The sequence below is a fragment of the Semicossyphus pulcher genome, unplaced genomic scaffold (genome assembly GCF_022749685.1).
Source record: "Semicossyphus pulcher isolate SPU_LCO1_2020_fin unplaced genomic scaffold, fSemPul1.0.p SCAF_7, whole genome shotgun sequence".
Taxonomy (NCBI): Eukaryota; Metazoa; Chordata; class Actinopteri; order Labriformes; family Labridae; genus Semicossyphus; species Semicossyphus pulcher.
The window spans coordinates 19,521,689-19,538,193 of NW_027211748.1; the positions used below are offsets into that span (position 1 = coordinate 19,521,689).

Genomic DNA, 16,505 nt, shown 5'->3' on the forward strand with positions numbered 1-16,505 from the left:
CTACAGTAAGATGTTGTACACATTAAACCTTCATACCGTCTGCATGTTAGCATTGTCCTATTAAATTTGTTAGCACCCTTCTGTTAGCAATAAGCTCAAAGCACCGCTGTGACAGAGCTGCTAGCATGGCTGTAGACTATTGTGCCACAATTACACGGGCACAAGATACTTTTTGTTGAAGCCAATAGTCCCAGAAAAGGGAAGCTTGAAGCATTCATTTTATGTTTTGCTGATTGCTAGGCAACGATCAAAACACCTGACCTTTAACAACTTACCGGAAATTATGAGAACCACAATAATTTGAGGGAAATAATAAGTAACGGCATAAGTAAAGGCTGGAAGCTGGAAGGGTTTGGCGTTTTAACTTGATCTTTTCTGTGTATAGTCAAATTGTTTTAGCTCAAGTCATTGCACATATAATGAATTATGAAATGTGTCAGATCTATTTTTCAGCATAAAATTTTAGCAGTAATAATAAAAGAGGGCAATTCAAAAATGATGGTACTTTATAAATTGGTAAACACATAACATGACTAAAACAAGACCTGGGTCTTTATTCTATTTTTAAACCAAGTAAAGTGTAGTTGCTCTCCATTCACTACAGCCGTGCTCCAGCCTCCATGGTGAGCCAGACATGATAATAATAAAATGGTCTAACAGACTCCTCACATGATAAACCATGGCTGACTGGACATTCTGGCATGGCAGCAAAATTAAATAAGACAAGGACATAAACAGCGAGGAAGCTCGGACATACCAGAATGCTAAAGCAGTTCATTGAGTCTGCGCTGTCAGGACAAGACTCTGTTTCCTGTTGTCGTTTCTCGTGAAGGAGCTGCATTCACTTCCTCCACCATCAGCTGGAATTCCCTCACAATCATGTGTTTCACATCTTTCTCTTGGTTTCATTCGGGTCTGGTTTGGTGATGATAATTCCCTATGTAAGGGTGTTTTTCGTCAGTTTTTCCCCCAGTATCTTTCTTTTGATTTTGAATCTATTTTCTTCTACTTCCTGCATTCGGATTCAATAACACACAAAATAAAATCCCTGTGTGCTTTAAGGTTTTGACAATAGGCCCATTTCACAGCATAATTTGGATATGTCACAGCAAGAGAATGACAGATAAAGCAACCTAAATTTTGATGTTGAACTTTTCTCAGTATATTTTAAAGAAAGGTCAACAGTTCTCTGCCTTCAATGGCTGCTTTTCTTTGTAATAAGTGACACTTCTCAACTATCTGTTTAAGAAAACAACTTAACTGGAGACATGGAAGGGGAAATGGACTATGGGAAAATGAGACGACCACAATTTAAGACATTTTTAACATTTTTTAAAACCATACAATTGATTAATATTCAGGAAAAAATATGAATCTGTACTGAGAAAATGACTAGTGTCAGCCATATTTAGACTGTTCAGAGAAAAAAAATTCAGTTTGGGCTCTGCAAACTTGAAATGTATTACTATTTTAGACATCAATGAAAAAAAATCAATATAGTCCTACATCTAAAACAGCTGCATGACTCACTGGGGGTTTTGTATGCGGGGAAAGCCTCTTCATCTGTAAGTTCTCTTTCGGAAAGTTATAGTTGTCATCCACCTTAAATAGAAGTTTCTGTACTGTTCCCTTTTTTCCTGGTGCTACATACTTCCCAGTTCGGCAAGTTCACATCCTGATAAACAGCCTTTTTTATTTAGATCCATATCCGACCCCACCGTGCTCCAGACGCCGTCTACTCAGGCTGAACACAGGAAACCTCAAATGATCACTTCCTCTCTTTAAGAATGGACTGACATCACTTTCTAACAACGTGATCGCATGACTGAGTGACACATTATTATGCAATGTTAAACGCCCAGACTGGGAGTAGACTGGGAGTTGTCTACCTCCTCCAGTGAGTTCTGTTATTGTAATACCAAAGTAGTGCTAGTGATTTGAAAGAAATAAAAGCAAAACATATCAAAGAAACAAAAGCCACAGGTTTGTATCCCCAAAAAGGTCACACTTCCTCAAACAAAGGGAATTTCTTTGATGAGAAGTTGAAAAAGGTAAATCTGCAGAGATTTGAAGACCGAAAGGTAAAGAAGAGAGAAGCTGTCCTCCTGTTTCAAAGAGCAGCTCTGCTTCACAGCAAGTGTCAAAAGCTATTATGATCCTCTTTTCTTCCTTATGTTTTGATCTACATTAAACCACCACTAGACAGGAGAAAACTGCAGAGGAGAGAGGCTGCTGGGCTGTCATCAGGGAGATACTAATACTTTCTGAAAGCATACAGTAACCTACATCTGGGAAGTCTCTGCACACATAAGAGCTCGCCTTCATATGGGAGACTGTTGGATCAGTCTACACAATCAAACCCCCTGGGTTTTAATACCACTTGAAGATGTAGTGAGATGTCTAATTTTTCCTGCTACAGGTAAAAAAAAAACCCTGCATCAAATGTCCAGGCTGGAGTAAAACCAGACAAGAAAATAATGGGAGTTAAAAAGTCTAAGCTTTTCCAGTAATGTGAATGTTGCACTTTGACATAATGTGATCTGGCTTTCTATTTCCTCACTGATGATGACTATTCAAGGTGGCACTGGGTTGGGCCCCACTTCTGCATAAATCCACCTTCCAGAGCTTGACTAAAGGCCTTGAGACCAAATGATGAGGTAAATGCAAAAGACATCACCACACCAAACCAACTCTCAACAGCAAATAAATGACCATTAGCTTTGATTATGCAACCATTAAGTGGCACCGTGACTGTGCCTGCTGCCTACAGGCCAAACACAGCCTCAGATAGTAATACCATTCACAGGTAGATTAGGTAAACACATGTGAAACTACTCTGTGTTGTTAAATGCAGTCGGCTAACACTGAACTGCTTCAAAAAGCACAAGAGTTGAGGTGTGTTTGCACCAGAACTTGGGATAGTTGTACTAGCTGTGCTGCTAGCTGAATTTCAACACCAAATCTTAGAAAAGGCCATAAGTAAGTTTCCTAAACTGTTTCTACCGACTAAACTGAAGAGGATATTAACATTTTAGCGTTTAGGTAACGAATAATACAGCTGTATAATTTGGAACATGCAGTAGCATGGGGGTGAGGTAGCTGGTATGCTTCAACGTTCCAGCGGGTAGTCGCGCGCCGAGTGACGGCAGCGTCATGCAGCTCTGACGGACAGTCAAAGCGTCACTGACTCGGTTTGTGGCTAACGGCTGGTTCTAACGGTTATAAGGGGTTTTTAAAAGCTTCATTTCTGAGGTTAACTTGGTCATTTTCTCGTGGTTACTGACAGTATTTTGCCTCCTGCAGCATTGCTTGCCTTTTTAGTTAACGTTTGCTCGTAGTGCAAGCGTTAATGTGTTGTGTAATTGACGTAAAATAGTGTTACCGTAACACCACCTCCTCGGTATTCCTCAACATTTAGCTAGCTGACCAGACCAAAAAATACCACAACACCCATCCACACCGACTTCGGTTTAGTTAACACTCGCCGCTGCAATGGCGGGTACTAACATTAGAGCAACAACAGAGCTGTGAAATGTCATGAAAACATATTCAGTTACTCACCGGAGGAATCCTCATCTTTACGTAGAGTCGCGCGGAGCCCCTCCGTCAGTATCCGTCATGCCTAATCGCCTTTGAAAGCTATTTTTGAGTATCCTCGTGTGGACCCTGCGCTGCCTGCTCAACTCAAACAGCGCAAGTCGGAAAGTACAGACTGTAGTCTACCGTAGTTGTGCGACAACACTCAAGGATCCCTCCCCCAAGGTTTAATATTGGGAAAAAATAAGGAGCAACGGCAAGACAATCACAATCAAAATCCACCACTTCCTGTTAAATATTTCAAAGTAAAAGTAAGTCTTGTAAATGTGTAGCTGCTCTTTGCAGTGATGGATTCAGGTCTTAAGTAATACTACTCTGTAAATATACTCGGCTACAGTGTTCAAAATGTTACCTATTTATATAGCCAGACATCACAAAACACAAATGTGTTCTATGGTATTAACATCTGTACGCCCTATTTGTAAATATGTGTACATAACTTAAACAGGTGTGAATTGGAAACTTAATGCCACAAACATCATGTATCATAGTATTTTCATAGGCGATGTCTTAAAACATGTCTGGGGAAGATCTGTTGGAAGAAAAAGTATTATCAGAAAAAAATGTTTTTCAAGTATCCCCTTCATGTACTAATAATGCAGCAGTATGGCTCCTCTTAATATTATTTTACATGTTCAATTATTGGATTTTTTTCAATAGCAGATGTAACAGTGTCTAAGTAGCATTTTAAGGGTGTAGCTGGTGGAAGAAATAAAAAGTAGTTTGTACAGTTACACAAAGTGTGCCTATGTTCTTAATTTGATTGCCAGCATTTAAAATCTTTATGTTACATCAGTCTTATTTAGCCTTTAAATAAAACCCGATCTCACTGTACTTTACTCTTAATCTCAATATACTTTACTTTAGCAAAAACTCGTGAGCCTTTATTTTTAAGGCGACAACACGTAGTTTCCGGCTTGTACACAGCTGTCACTGTGTAACTTGACGCAACTCATCCAGCTCCTGTACCGCGGTCCAGCCGCAGCAGCAGCAGGGACATTTTGGCTCAAACCTAGCCGAGGGTGGTGTGTTGAGCCCCCGGGGCGGGTCCGCAGCTCCGTCCCGCTAACGGCACGACAGACTTGAGCTAAAATGGCCCATTCATCACCTCCCCCGCCTCCCGGTAACCTTGTCAGACCTCTCCCGCGTTGCGGAGAATGACAGCAGCGGCCCATTGATCAGCACGATGCAGCAGAGGAGCGTCAGAGCTGATCAATGAAACGGGATGTGACAGTGTTGGCGGGGATGTTGTGATGTGTACAACACACCCAAACTGTTAACCCCTCCTTTTTGGAGACCCAATTACAGTTTAAATACAACTTAGTATTGTGGTGAATATCGCGACCTATACTAATTATTATTGTTATTACTATTTCATCAGTAAAAACAGCAGACATTCTGAGCCTTAACCTTAACTGAACCCAAGGTGACGTATAGAAATATCTTAATTATTAATAACTACTACCCTACGTTTTTCTTCACCCACCTTGCTGGTAGTAAAAAAAAGTCAAAGTTAACATACACAATACTTTCTTGTGTTCACAAACAAAAGTCAATAAATATTAATGTGACGCTCATACAAGATGTGTAGGAAAAACTAAACAGTTATCTTTTTGTTTCCCATGAATTGGCACTTAAGTAACACTCTTCGAGTGGCTAAAACAAATCAGAGAAGTCAAGCAATGAAGGGAAGCATGAATAGCCCAAAAATGCTTTATTAAATTCATAAATCACCACTATAAGTAAAGTGAACTATTCATTCACTTTAACTGTAATTTCATAAACAATCTCTTAAATACTAGCCACGTTTAACCATGTAGAAACCTTTTATCTAAAGTAGTTGGAGTCCTTTGAGTGCTGAGATGTGAACACATCCTCCTTTCTCGGATTGTCCACATTATCACAGCCGACTGCTATAAAATCCTGCTGTAACTGTATGTTGTTGTGCTGTTGTGGAAGGCTGACCCGGAGTGGTTCACTTCTCTGGAGATGATGTGCCTTTTACAACCATTTCCCCACAAGAGGAAATGCCCTTTGTGAGTCCGTAAGAGGTAAAAGATAAAACGGTCAACGTAGGAGGGGATTCATCAGTTTGCTTCATTCTTTGAGGCTTCATCAAAGTTCTCCACAAGGTCTGTGAGAGAGAAAACAACAAAGTACGTCAGGAGGTTTGTTTTACAAGCAGGCTCAAAGTATTTGATAAAAGTGACATAACGATAAGTGAAAGAGCAGTGAGTAACATTCTGCAACTGAGGAGTTGATTTAAAAAAAGGATAGGAAAACCCCCAACGCCTTGTTTTTTTTGGCAGTCAAAGAGGTACCCTTATTATTCATCTCTTTACCTGGTACATCATCATCCTCTTCTTCTGCAATTTCCTCCTTGACTGCCTTCATGTCCATTGCTGCAAGTAAATAAAAAGTAGAGTTGAAAATAGCTGGAAGCTGATTCTATGATCATTTCTGTAGATTTATGTTAACAAGGGAGAAGTCGGATTATTTTCCAACAGAATCTTAATGTAAAAGTTTAACTTATTGGCATCGCTTTGTTGTGTGGCTGAACTTCTCCGACCCCCCAAAAAGGGGAAGTTCTTTCTCTTTCTCACATGGTCAATTCAGCTGTTTTGCTTAAACTTAGATGAAAACATGTTGCCAAACTACTGAAGCAAGAACCTTACAGCTACATATTGGACCTTTTGGTGAGACAGTTGTCCAGTGCTGCTCTTGTTTGCACAAGTTTACTGAACTGGTTTAATTGTTTTGCCATATGAAGAGGCTGCTCCATCCACATGCAAATACTAAGGTCAACCGCCTCAAAAATTAACCATCTGGATGCTTAAACAAAGTGCTTGATATCTTTACCATTACTAATAATCTGTCTCTAAATGTTGAAGTTTTTCTTCGCAGGTCTAACCAAATTCTCTGAGTAACATTTACAGATTCAGCCCCCACTGGTTCTCCTGTGATTGTAAACAAACAAAACGCAGCTGTGCAAAGCTGTCACATGAATCTGCATAAGTACACTGATATGTTAAAGTCAGCATATGCAACTGTGTTTCTGTTTTAGTCATCTTCCACTATGACTGGCCTTTATTGTCTAGGACATTTATATGTCAGCAGGGTGTTTGCTCAATTCTGCTCCTGTGGTTGCATCGGGGTAGTTTTCCTCTGTACAGCAGCCTTCCTTCTCATGTCAGCATTCATAAAATCTGATGACTCAAACTTCTAAGAATATCCCTGATATTACACGACGACAGAGAACCCTGACATTGCGACTGTTAGTGTTTAGACATGGGTGTGTGTGTGTGTCTGTGTGTGTGTGTGTGTGTACACTCACGTTGCCGTGGGAACTGCTCTGCCAGCTTGCGCAGGCTGGTGAGGCTGTCAGCTCCCAGCTGGCTCAGGATGCCGGGCAGCATCTCTGTCAGCTGCTTGGTCTCGGCGTGGCCCGTAATGGCGAAGGTGTTGGCGGACAGAGACGCCTGCACTTTGGGGTTGTTGAAGTGGATAACTGTTCCATCATCTTTAATCATATTCACCTGAGAAAAAACACAAACAAAAAACACACATGTTTGGACTAATAGCTCAAAAAACCTGACAAAGATTTTGCATTTTCATTATAATATGTCCGTTGTCATTTTATATTACGCCTATTATTGTATTAAGACAACCCAAGTAACTCTTAAATAAACATTTTTACTAATAATATTCATGAAATACAGAAGGTAAATTGAGCCACAACATGGGATAAATGAGTTCAGGTTAGTGTCTTTCCCCACATTTTCTCTGTTCTTCTACTTTGATCATCTGAAACGTGTTGTGGGAGCTTGTTAGATAAAAGCACCCTTAAAATAAACCGGATGAAATGATTGGAAAATGCTTTAGTCAGGCTCCCTCTGTCTTTTATCTTTCCTTTTCAGGACTCAGAGTGAAAAAAGTTAAAACAGCAAAACAAAAAGCCCTGACATGGGTTTTTCCTTTGATAGCTTACCTCTTCTATCCCGGCGATGTTGTTGACTGCCAGTTTCTTCAGTGAGCCCTGGAGTTTTTTGTCATCAGCTGTTGCTGTTTTGTGAACAACCTTCTTCTTCCTGCGTGCCGTTCCCTAAGGAAAACAACAGGTGTGGAAGTAGAAAAATAAGGATTGAACAGCTGAAATACCCAAAAGATCAAAGACAGTTTAATAGCACAAGGTAACATCAGATTTTTTTTTATGCATAGTGAATCATTTTTTGTACCATCTTGGACAGATATTTTTGCTAATTTCAAGCTTTGGAGCGGCACTGTCAAACACAGAGATTAGGATTGGTTAACATAACAATGTACCTGCTATGGTACTGTTAAAAAAAAAAAAAGCAGCTTTTGAGTATGTTCATTTTTCCACGTATTTGTTGGCTTTAAATGCTGTCCATAATTTTATACGATCTGCATGACTGCAGTGATAAACAACAGAGAAAGCCCTACTTGGATGTGACAAAAAGTAGCTAAGTGCTTCTGATGCATTAAAAGCTAAATACTGCCTGCAAAAAAGAGAACCGATTCCTTATAACTCAGAGTGACGGAGCCTTTTTAAAATAGAAACAGAATATTAGTCTTTATAACCATGGATACATGATTAGAAATATGATTTTCCTTGGAAAACTGTAGGGCCATTTGCAGTAAAGGAAAGTGCACTAATTTTAATTTGCTACACCTTATTTCCAGGAGATCCACCAAATTTCCAATTCTGAATACTGGATTTCCAGAAGTTTAGTCTCATGAAAACCCTCATTTAATATTCATTTAACATTAGTCCATACATTACATTGTGAATAAATTAAAGAACAACCAGATATTTTACCCAGTAGCAACTTTTTCAACAAAGATTTTGCACACCATAGATTCTAATTGACGAACGTGTCAATCAAAAACTCTTGAAAAAAGATTCTCCCCTTTTGAGTACAATTGCCTGGCAGTGTGTGGTATCTTCTAAATAATAACAAAGTAAAACTAATTATGTTTGCGAATGTTAATGTGTTGCAATTCTGAAAAATAGAAAAAAGCCTGTTACAGCAAAAACAAGAAATAACGCCACCTAGTGGCTAAAGACCCCACAATGCGTTTAAACAAAGCCACAGAGGCCACAGATGAAGGGGCCAATGCTCCCATAAAGGGAATGCTGAGGACAGGAGAAAAGTCATGGCAGATGCTGAATGCCATCAAACTCCTTCAAATGAGCCAACGACAGGAGAAAATTGAAAGCCTGGATTGAGATTTTTAAACTTGGTATTAGAAATTTCTCAACATTATTTGACCAACAAATAGTACAAGACCATTTCTAAAATTGAGGTAGACTCTTACCTTTCCACCTATCCGGACTTGAGCCTGAAGTTTGGCAAGCTTCTCTTGATTCATAGTGCTCTGTTGGTAAATAATAGTATTAATAAAACAATTTTAACATTATGAAATTCCAATGTTAACAATAACAAGTTTCCACAGCTCAAAAACACTCAGTTTTGGTAGCACATGTAAGCACAAGTATGGTACTATTGCCTGCAATAATCCTCATTTCCACAGGTTAGCACTTAGCTAGCAGACTGCGAACATAAATTGAGTTATACGACTCAGATACCATAGATATACGAACGACATTGACAAACAACAAATGATGGGAAAAAGAAAAAGTGTCTGTTGCCGAATTTTAAAATTACAAGTAACGTTATACTTAACGTAACAGTAGCATGTGAAGTTGCTAACCAGATGGCTAATTTAGCTAATATTAGCATAATGGCTAAAGGAATAAGATAAACGAACTGGCTTTAAGGAAAACAGCCCACGTCGAATTCATATTTATAGATAATACGAAATGGCTTAGACGTTATCAAAAAAACACAACGCTTTTACCTTTGGAAAGGACTTAATTGACAGCCCGTAGAAATGCTTCTCGCAACTAATGAGGCTGAAGCACTGCAGCTTAAACCTAAGTCAAGAACCAGCAACAAAATATACTTCCTGTTAAAATTTTCAAAATAATTCTTGTATGATCACACAACATAGCATTTTTGACTTATAAAGACAATATATTAACAGTAAACGGGAGAATTAGGAACGTTACATTACGTTTTTAGGGATTGTAGTGAGATTTAACACCCTAAATACCTATATTGATTTATTTTGTAATTATTTATTGGCTTTTAAATTTTTGTTTTCTCATCAGTTTCCGGTCTATTTCTGAGATTTCGTTTTTTAACTTGACTAGCTGAAGCCACATACAGGAGCACGCGGTTTTGTGGATGTGACGTTGTTGGAACAGCCCCAAAAATGGAAAATGAGTCACTGCTGACCAATAGGAGGAGGGTGAAGGAGGAGGCAACTAACGCGCATGCGCTTACACGCCCGTCTTGACAGACTTTTATTGTGAAATGTAACGATTGTACATCCGGGTCTCTGGTTCACGAATAGTCACTGCCATTAGCTTCTAGTCGTACTGCAACTGTGGGGTAAAAAGGCCAGTCAAAATGCAAACGTCTGTTGTGAATATCATCTTATTTTCATCTCTACAGGTTTTGTTGTCTTTGACGTGTTTTCAAGATGTTGTCCAAGCAGCCAGCAGTAAAGGTGAGTTTATATTTTGAACTATTATATACAAACCGAAGCGTGTGTAAGTAGCATCTGAGCCTGGTCATTGATTACAACAGCCAAAGGACTGCTTAGCTAACTGTCTTTGTATCCTGGATCCTGGATTGTCTGTGTCCTGCACAGGTAGTTAAATAGGTAGAGGACAAGATGTGCTTTGTCAGCCACACACGAATTCTGGATTTCTAGCTATGGGTAAACTGACTTGGTTTACTACAGTCACCAATATTCCCGTTAAATGTTATTCCATTAGGGTTACATTCAAATTACACAAAACATGATCACCTCAGAAGGCCATTTTTAATTTCAAAAGGTCTTATTTTTATTATTATTATTATTATCATTATTATTATTATTATTATTTTTATGGTAAAAAGTGCTAAATTACAATTACTAAGGTGCAGGGCTCAAGTTTTTATCATATATCATTAAAATTAAAAAACTGTTGAAAAGAGGGTATCAGTGTGACTTTGTTACAAATGGCAAGCAAAGGAATATGAATATGATGGAAGTATGAATGGCACTTTTTTAGCAGCATGGCATTTGCTGAAAAGCCCATATCTTTGATTGTTTGTATGAAAAGTTTATATAATATTATATTAAAGCTGCTGTTAGGAACTTTCGGTTTGTGTTGATTTTGGCGCCCCCTGTGGACAAAGCCGTACCTCTTATCTCTTCGCTGATTTTGCCCTGTACATCACTTTACATTTTTGCCCTGGAAAATGTTAACAATGGCAGCATGCAGTTAACCACTTTGTCTGACACCTACGCCCCGTCAGCAGTTTCAGGCATTAAAAATAACTATATAGAAATAATCAGTCTTGTCGGTGATGGTCTGGTTTGCTTTTGTAGTTCATATAGAGTAATCTGAATTAATTTCAGTCTGGTTCATAATCAGTGAAAAACTGCTCACATTAAAAATAAATGTGAGGATAAATAAATCTTTCTCACAGATATCAGATAACAAAAAAAATGTAATTTACATTAACATCACTCAAAAGCACACTTTTCTTGTTGATGATTTAAGAAAACATTTAATAGGTTTGAAATAATATATTTTTAGTGTTCTCACTTTCCTGAAGTAGTTACAGATATCATACTGATTATGCAGTTGTTTATAATTAAGTCAATATGTGTTGTTTATTATGGCAAAGGGAACCAAAGACATAATGCCACACACAGCTCAAATTCAACATTCATGTAGATTTAAGAGAGACATATGATCAATTCTTATTTATCATTTTAAATGTACACCTTTACACTGGACAACTACATATAAGGCTTGCCTTTTTGTTGTACATTTTAGTCACAACTAAGAAGGGAAATTAATTGTTTAAAACATAATTGTGTTCACATGTTTCTTATAAATGTACCTTTGTTTTTAAACAGACATAGATAAGAAATATCTATCAAATCTGCAGCAGTCACATCAGAGTGAAAGCCTCATGCTGTGTAGCTGCCAGCTCTGTTTTTCTGTTAGTTTTTCCCCCTTTCTTACAATTTGAGCTCTGTGTTGTTGTATTGATTGCCTTACACACCACTGCAGTATAAACCTACAGGCTAGTTACTGTTAGTAGTTACAGGTAACAGAGGAGAGCCAATACTTCCCTGCAGCGTGATATTAAATTACAACCGTTGCCACAGCTTCCTCTCAGTTCTTTGTATTGACAATGCTATTTAGGGCAGACCCACCCTGTAGTGAAAATATGATATCAGTTACACAATGCTGGTGTGCTCATTAGTGTTTGTTCCCTGCAGGGTTTGGAGATAATATCCACTGGAGGACGCTGGATGATGGCAAGAAGGAAGCAGAGGCCAGGTGAGTGCACACTGAAATAATTCAAACACTTCCTGAAAGCCTGCTGGGCAACCTTTTGTACAACTATTACCCTGAGGTCTAAAATAAACAACGTCTGCATTTCACTGATGACTGCAGCAGACTGACACATTGATATCAGAAGCTTCTACTACTGTTTGTTTTTTGAAGATAATACAATCACAAAAGCATATTCTTAATGACTACAGCTGCAGGTCGGACAAATTAAAGTCTAAATTTCCAGTTTTCTGTGTTCAGTTTTTTTTATGTGTTTTCATTGACAGTGGGCTGCCAATCATGCTCATCATCCACAAGAGCTGGTGTGGAGCCTGCAAAGGTAAAACAATACTCTCCCTGTCACTAATATAACCTCAGGTTAGGAACTGTCCTGCCATGTCTGAATAAAACCACTACAGAATATTTAAGTGGCAGACACAGACATCTTAATGATAAAAGGCCATTACTTAAACAAATAAATGTAGCCTGAGATGTTACATAATCCCTGTCTGGTGGGAGAAAAGGGGCTTAACTAGCTCTAATAGTTGTCGGTGTAGTCAAATAATTGGTTCTCATATGTTTCTTTTTTTGAGAAGGGTCAATGCACAAAGAACATTAACCTTAATCAAAACAACAACAATTTTCCGCCCGTAGTACCTGGGCAGGTAAGTAAAAAATAATGAAATTGGAAGAAGACTAGACATTAAAAGAGGACAAAATACATTCCCCATCTTCCAAAGGCACGAGATTACACAAAAACATTTTAAGAAACGTTTCTTGTAAAGTCTTGTAAAACAAGTTTTTACTTATATTACTTATTTATTTTTACTTACATTTACTTATATTTGTATACTTATATGTCGTTTTTAATACAGTATTAGGTTGTAACCATTAATTGCTGTCTATGTAGAGTGACCTGCATTAGTAAAAATACATCTATGAGCATTAACCCTGAAAACCAGTCAGGTGAGGCCATATTATACTGGCTGGGAAGATACTGGTGCTCAGGTTAGGGGCAAAATCATTAAATCTGGAAACGGCTATCGGCACGTTCTGAGCAATAAAATACAACACATCATCTTTGAGGCGGCCATGTTTATTTCCACAGTACACTTCAAGCCCATGAAGTCACCAAAGACTGAAGAGTGACTTTACAACTCAGGAAATGGGACCATCAGAGTCGCATTTAAATGCAACATAGGTCCAGCTTAATGTCACAATGGCAATATCACTAAGGCGATTTAGTCAAGCAAATCATTCAATGTTCATGAAGCAATTTAGTTAGGACAGTTGAGAGAGAAATCTCAAGAGCACAGGTGTTGTTAATACCATCAACATGGGCTGATACACTGTTATGTCTTACCCTCTGAGTAAGCCATAACAGTGTGACAGCAAAGCAGCATGCTTGTCAAGATATCTTCACTTGACCTTGAATGTAGGTAAAGGCGGTTGCCTTGATCATGTGACCATCAGGGGCGAGATATCCAACAGTTTAGTGTAGAAGTGATATTTTCAGATCCTTATTTACTTACTGAGGGAAAGGAGTTGAGAGAAACGAGCCGCTCCTCTGTTTAAACAGAAAACAAACCACATCCTATACAGATGAATCAACATGAGTAAGTCTATAATAGGAGCTCGGCCAACTCACCACATGTGACATGGGCAAACAGGAAATGATGAGTAGAACTGGGTGGACTTATATGTGCATTCATATGAATACATTTCAGAGAAGAAGGGTCAGCTCTGTATTGTAATGATAATAATAGGATTTGTCCTGGATTTGATAGCAATACAAATTAATAATTAATTGTATTTTGTCGCTTTTCAACATCAGCACTGAAGCCCAAATTTGCAGATTCCAAGGAAATCTCTGAGCTTGCACACAACTTTGTTATGATCAACCTGGAGGTAAGGCAAAGCAACTCCTCCTGTGTGTTTTATAAACGTGCTCGCAGCCAAAATGAACGTTTACTATCAGATGGTTGAGATTTGTTCCCAGGCCTGTAAATGACGACTTATCTCTTGTTTGAACAGGACGACGAGGAGCCAAAAGACGATGCCCTGAGCCCCGATGGTGGATACATTCCTCGGATTCTTTTCCTCGGTACGGAGGGGGGGGGTTGGGTCACAATTTTTGTAAACACTTTGTGGGATTCCTTTGGAGACGCTGATTACAAAGTTACTCCCTTGATAACAAGCGGAGTCTGATAACGTTTCAGTAGCCTGGGTTTCAGTTTCAGTGGCATGTTTTGTCCCAGTGAAAAAGAGGACAAAATGTAGCACATAAAAGAGAACTACTAGTTGTAAGTGGTAATTAAGCTATTTAAGATAAGAGTAATTGAATAACCTCCTAAATCTTTATAGGCTTTTGATGGAAACATACAGATTAGTTTGGACAATTGAAAAGTCAAGTGACTTTGAATGTCACCTGTATGTGCTGTTTAATGCATCTTGGGAGCAGACTGTGTAGAGATGAATGGAACAAATCAGAGCACTGTGATGCAACGGTATCGTATATTAATGTTAAAGTTGCTGTAAAACATTTTAAAATATGTAATTATATGTTAGAGCTCAAGTACAACTAATATACTGTGTCGAAGCTGAACAAATTTAGCCAATGAATGTTCTCCACTTTTAGTATTTCCTGTGTATTAAATGCCAGTATGTGCTGGTTTTCTCAGTCTTTTCTCATTGCAAGATTTTTTCAATTTTGCACTCTTTGCTGGGATAAACAAGGAATTTTCAAGATGTCAAACTGGGCTTTGAGAATTTGTTTCAAGCGTTTTCTGCCTTTGCTATATTTAATTAATGGGAAAAAATGTCTATGTATTAAAATGTAATTGTCAGATTAAGGCCTAAAGATATCTATGGGGCGGGTGCTGGTTTAGCTCAGTGGTTAATTCGGCAGCCCTTGTACAGAAGCTATAGTCCTCGATGAAGCAGCCAGGGGTTCAACTCCTATCCTAGGCCATGTGTCGTCCCCCATTCTCTCGTCCCCCGTTTCCAACAGTATCCACTGTCCTCTCTAATAAATAAAGGCATAAAAGGCCAAAAAACCCCATCTTTAAACAAAATCTATGGGGCGTCTGTTTAGCTCAGCGGTTAAATTGGTGACCCATGTACAGAGGCCACAGTCCTCTATGAGCCACCCTGGGTTTCGACTCCCACCATCTGCCCTCTGCCGCGTGGCATCCCCCATTCTCTCCTCTTCCCCTGTCACCAACACTATCAACAGTCCTCTCTATGAATAAAGGCATAAAAGGTCCAAAAATAATCTTAAAAAAAAGAAATCTATGGCTGGTTTTAGACCTATATTGTTTGGATCAACAATATTTTCTCAACCAAACCTTTTGTTTGACTCTTCTTACCCTTCACAGATCCCAGCGGCAAAGTCCATCCTGAAATCACCAACAAGAACGGAAACCCAAACTATAAGTACTTCTACAGCAGCGCAGAACAAGGTAACAATCCAGATGATTATATTCTTCCCTTTGAAAATACTCACATTCTTTGGTCATTGGATATGCCTATAAAACTGTTCCTTTGGTCCCCCCATTCCTTCTCAGTTGTGTCCGGCATGAAGGAGGCGCAGGAGATGCTGACGGGCGACACCTTCAAGCACGGTCACACTGGTGACGAGCTGTGAGGAGGCAGGGACGGGCATCAGGCTGTAAGGGCTACACTTCCTCTACCTGAGCCTGTGCTGCACATCGCCCTGTAACATCCCCAAACAACTCTAACAATCTCTATTTATAGTCTTAGACAGCGAGGCTTCGTCTCACTGAGCAAACCAAGCAAGCCATTAGAAAGGTGCTTGAGTCTCTCTTTTCCTCTGGTACATATTTCTCTGATGCTCCTTTTTCCAATCATGGTCTTTGTTTTAAACATGTACATTAGTTAGTAATCAAGTGCCATGTACTGTACTTTACTGTCTGTAGAGGATATAATCAAGTCATACTAGCCAAGTTAACAGTTAACTCACTTCTGTACGCTGTTGTTGGATGGAAACATCTGGAAAATGCCAAGTTTTTATGCATAAACTGCCTCGTTTGTCACCAGACAGCTGGAGATTTTTGCGAAGTGAGGAGTTTAACTTTATAGACTGTTTAGTTCACTTTAACCAGTAGAGTTTCATCCAACAGCACTGATACGCCATGCTAGTCAGGATAGATGTTTTAATACCTACAGTGATGTGCTTCCAAAGATCCTCTACAGTATGTTAACCCTATTTGTGTCAATATTTATCATACATGATTTCTATAATCCACATTCATTTAATCCTGCCGGTGTATGTGCTTATAATTGTGTTTTCAGTTCTCAGTTGGTTTTGCTGCTTGTGAAGTGACACCACTCGGTTAATTTCTTTTTTGTTTAACTCTTTGAATGAGGGATGAAAACATTGGTTAAGTGTCTGGATGTATTTTATACATGTACACGGCCAAGTGTGCAAATAAAGTTTGTTGTACTGACTCGTTTGTTGTTT

The 16,505-nt window shown here is 38.8% G+C and overlaps 3 protein-coding genes across 3 annotated transcripts in view; 1 reads left to right on the plus strand and 2 right to left on the minus strand.

The window, feature by feature from the left end:
- Positions 1–3,706, minus strand: part of zfyve9a (zinc finger, FYVE domain containing 9a) — a 33,224-nt gene extending 29,518 nt beyond the window's left edge. The window contains exon 1 of the mRNA XM_069684999.1: positions 3,562–3,706. The gene's annotated coding sequence lies outside the window, so the exon portion shown is untranslated. The remainder of the gene's footprint in view (positions 1–3,561) is intronic.
- Positions 3,707–5,296: 1,590 nt separating this feature from the next.
- Positions 5,297–9,552, minus strand: LOC138611515 (transcription factor BTF3 homolog 4-like). Its single transcript, XM_069684676.1, has 6 exons — positions 9,478–9,552; positions 8,935–8,994; positions 7,586–7,699; positions 6,932–7,133; positions 5,940–5,999; positions 5,297–5,731 (listed from the first exon to the last, which is right to left on the minus strand). The coding sequence occupies exons 2-6, from the start codon at positions 8,986–8,988 to the stop codon at positions 5,685–5,687; spliced, it is 477 nt and encodes a 158-aa protein (XP_069540777.1). The 5' UTR covers positions 8,989–8,994; positions 9,478–9,552; the 3' UTR covers positions 5,297–5,684.
- Positions 9,553–10,007: 455 nt separating this feature from the next.
- On the plus strand, positions 10,008–16,491 carry txndc12 (thioredoxin domain containing 12 (endoplasmic reticulum)). The gene is made up of 7 exons (XM_069685045.1): positions 10,008–10,191; positions 11,968–12,028; positions 12,310–12,362; positions 13,857–13,930; positions 14,057–14,126; positions 15,400–15,483; positions 15,589–16,491. The coding sequence occupies exons 1-7, from the start codon at positions 10,092–10,094 to the stop codon at positions 15,666–15,668; spliced, it is 522 nt and encodes a 173-aa protein (XP_069541146.1). The 5' UTR covers positions 10,008–10,091; the 3' UTR covers positions 15,669–16,491.
- Positions 16,492–16,505: the final 14 nt, after the last annotated feature.

Coding starts and splice junctions, on each gene's coding strand:
- txndc12 (XM_069685045.1), top strand. CDS start 10,092: ATGCAAACGTCTGTTGTGAATATCATCTTATTTTCATCTCTACAGGTT. Junction 12,029..12,309: donor AAGAAGGAAGCAGAGGCCAG/GTGAGTGCACAC, acceptor TTTCATTGACAG/TGGGCTGCCAATCATGCTCA. Junction 14,127..15,399: donor TCCTCGGATTCTTTTCCTCG/GTACGGAGGGGG, acceptor TACCCTTCACAG/ATCCCAGCGGCAAAGTCCAT.
- LOC138611515 (XM_069684676.1), bottom strand. CDS start 8,988: ATGAATCAAGAGAAGCTTGCCAAACTTCAGGCTCAAGTCCGGATAGGT. Junction 6,000..6,931: donor AGAGCAGTTCCCACGGCAAC/GTGAGTGTACAC, acceptor ATTTACTTGCAG/CAATGGACATGAAGGCAGTC. Junction 5,732..5,939: donor AGAGGATGATGATGTACCAG/GTAAAGAGATGA, acceptor TCTCTCTCACAG/ACCTTGTGGAGAACTTTGAT.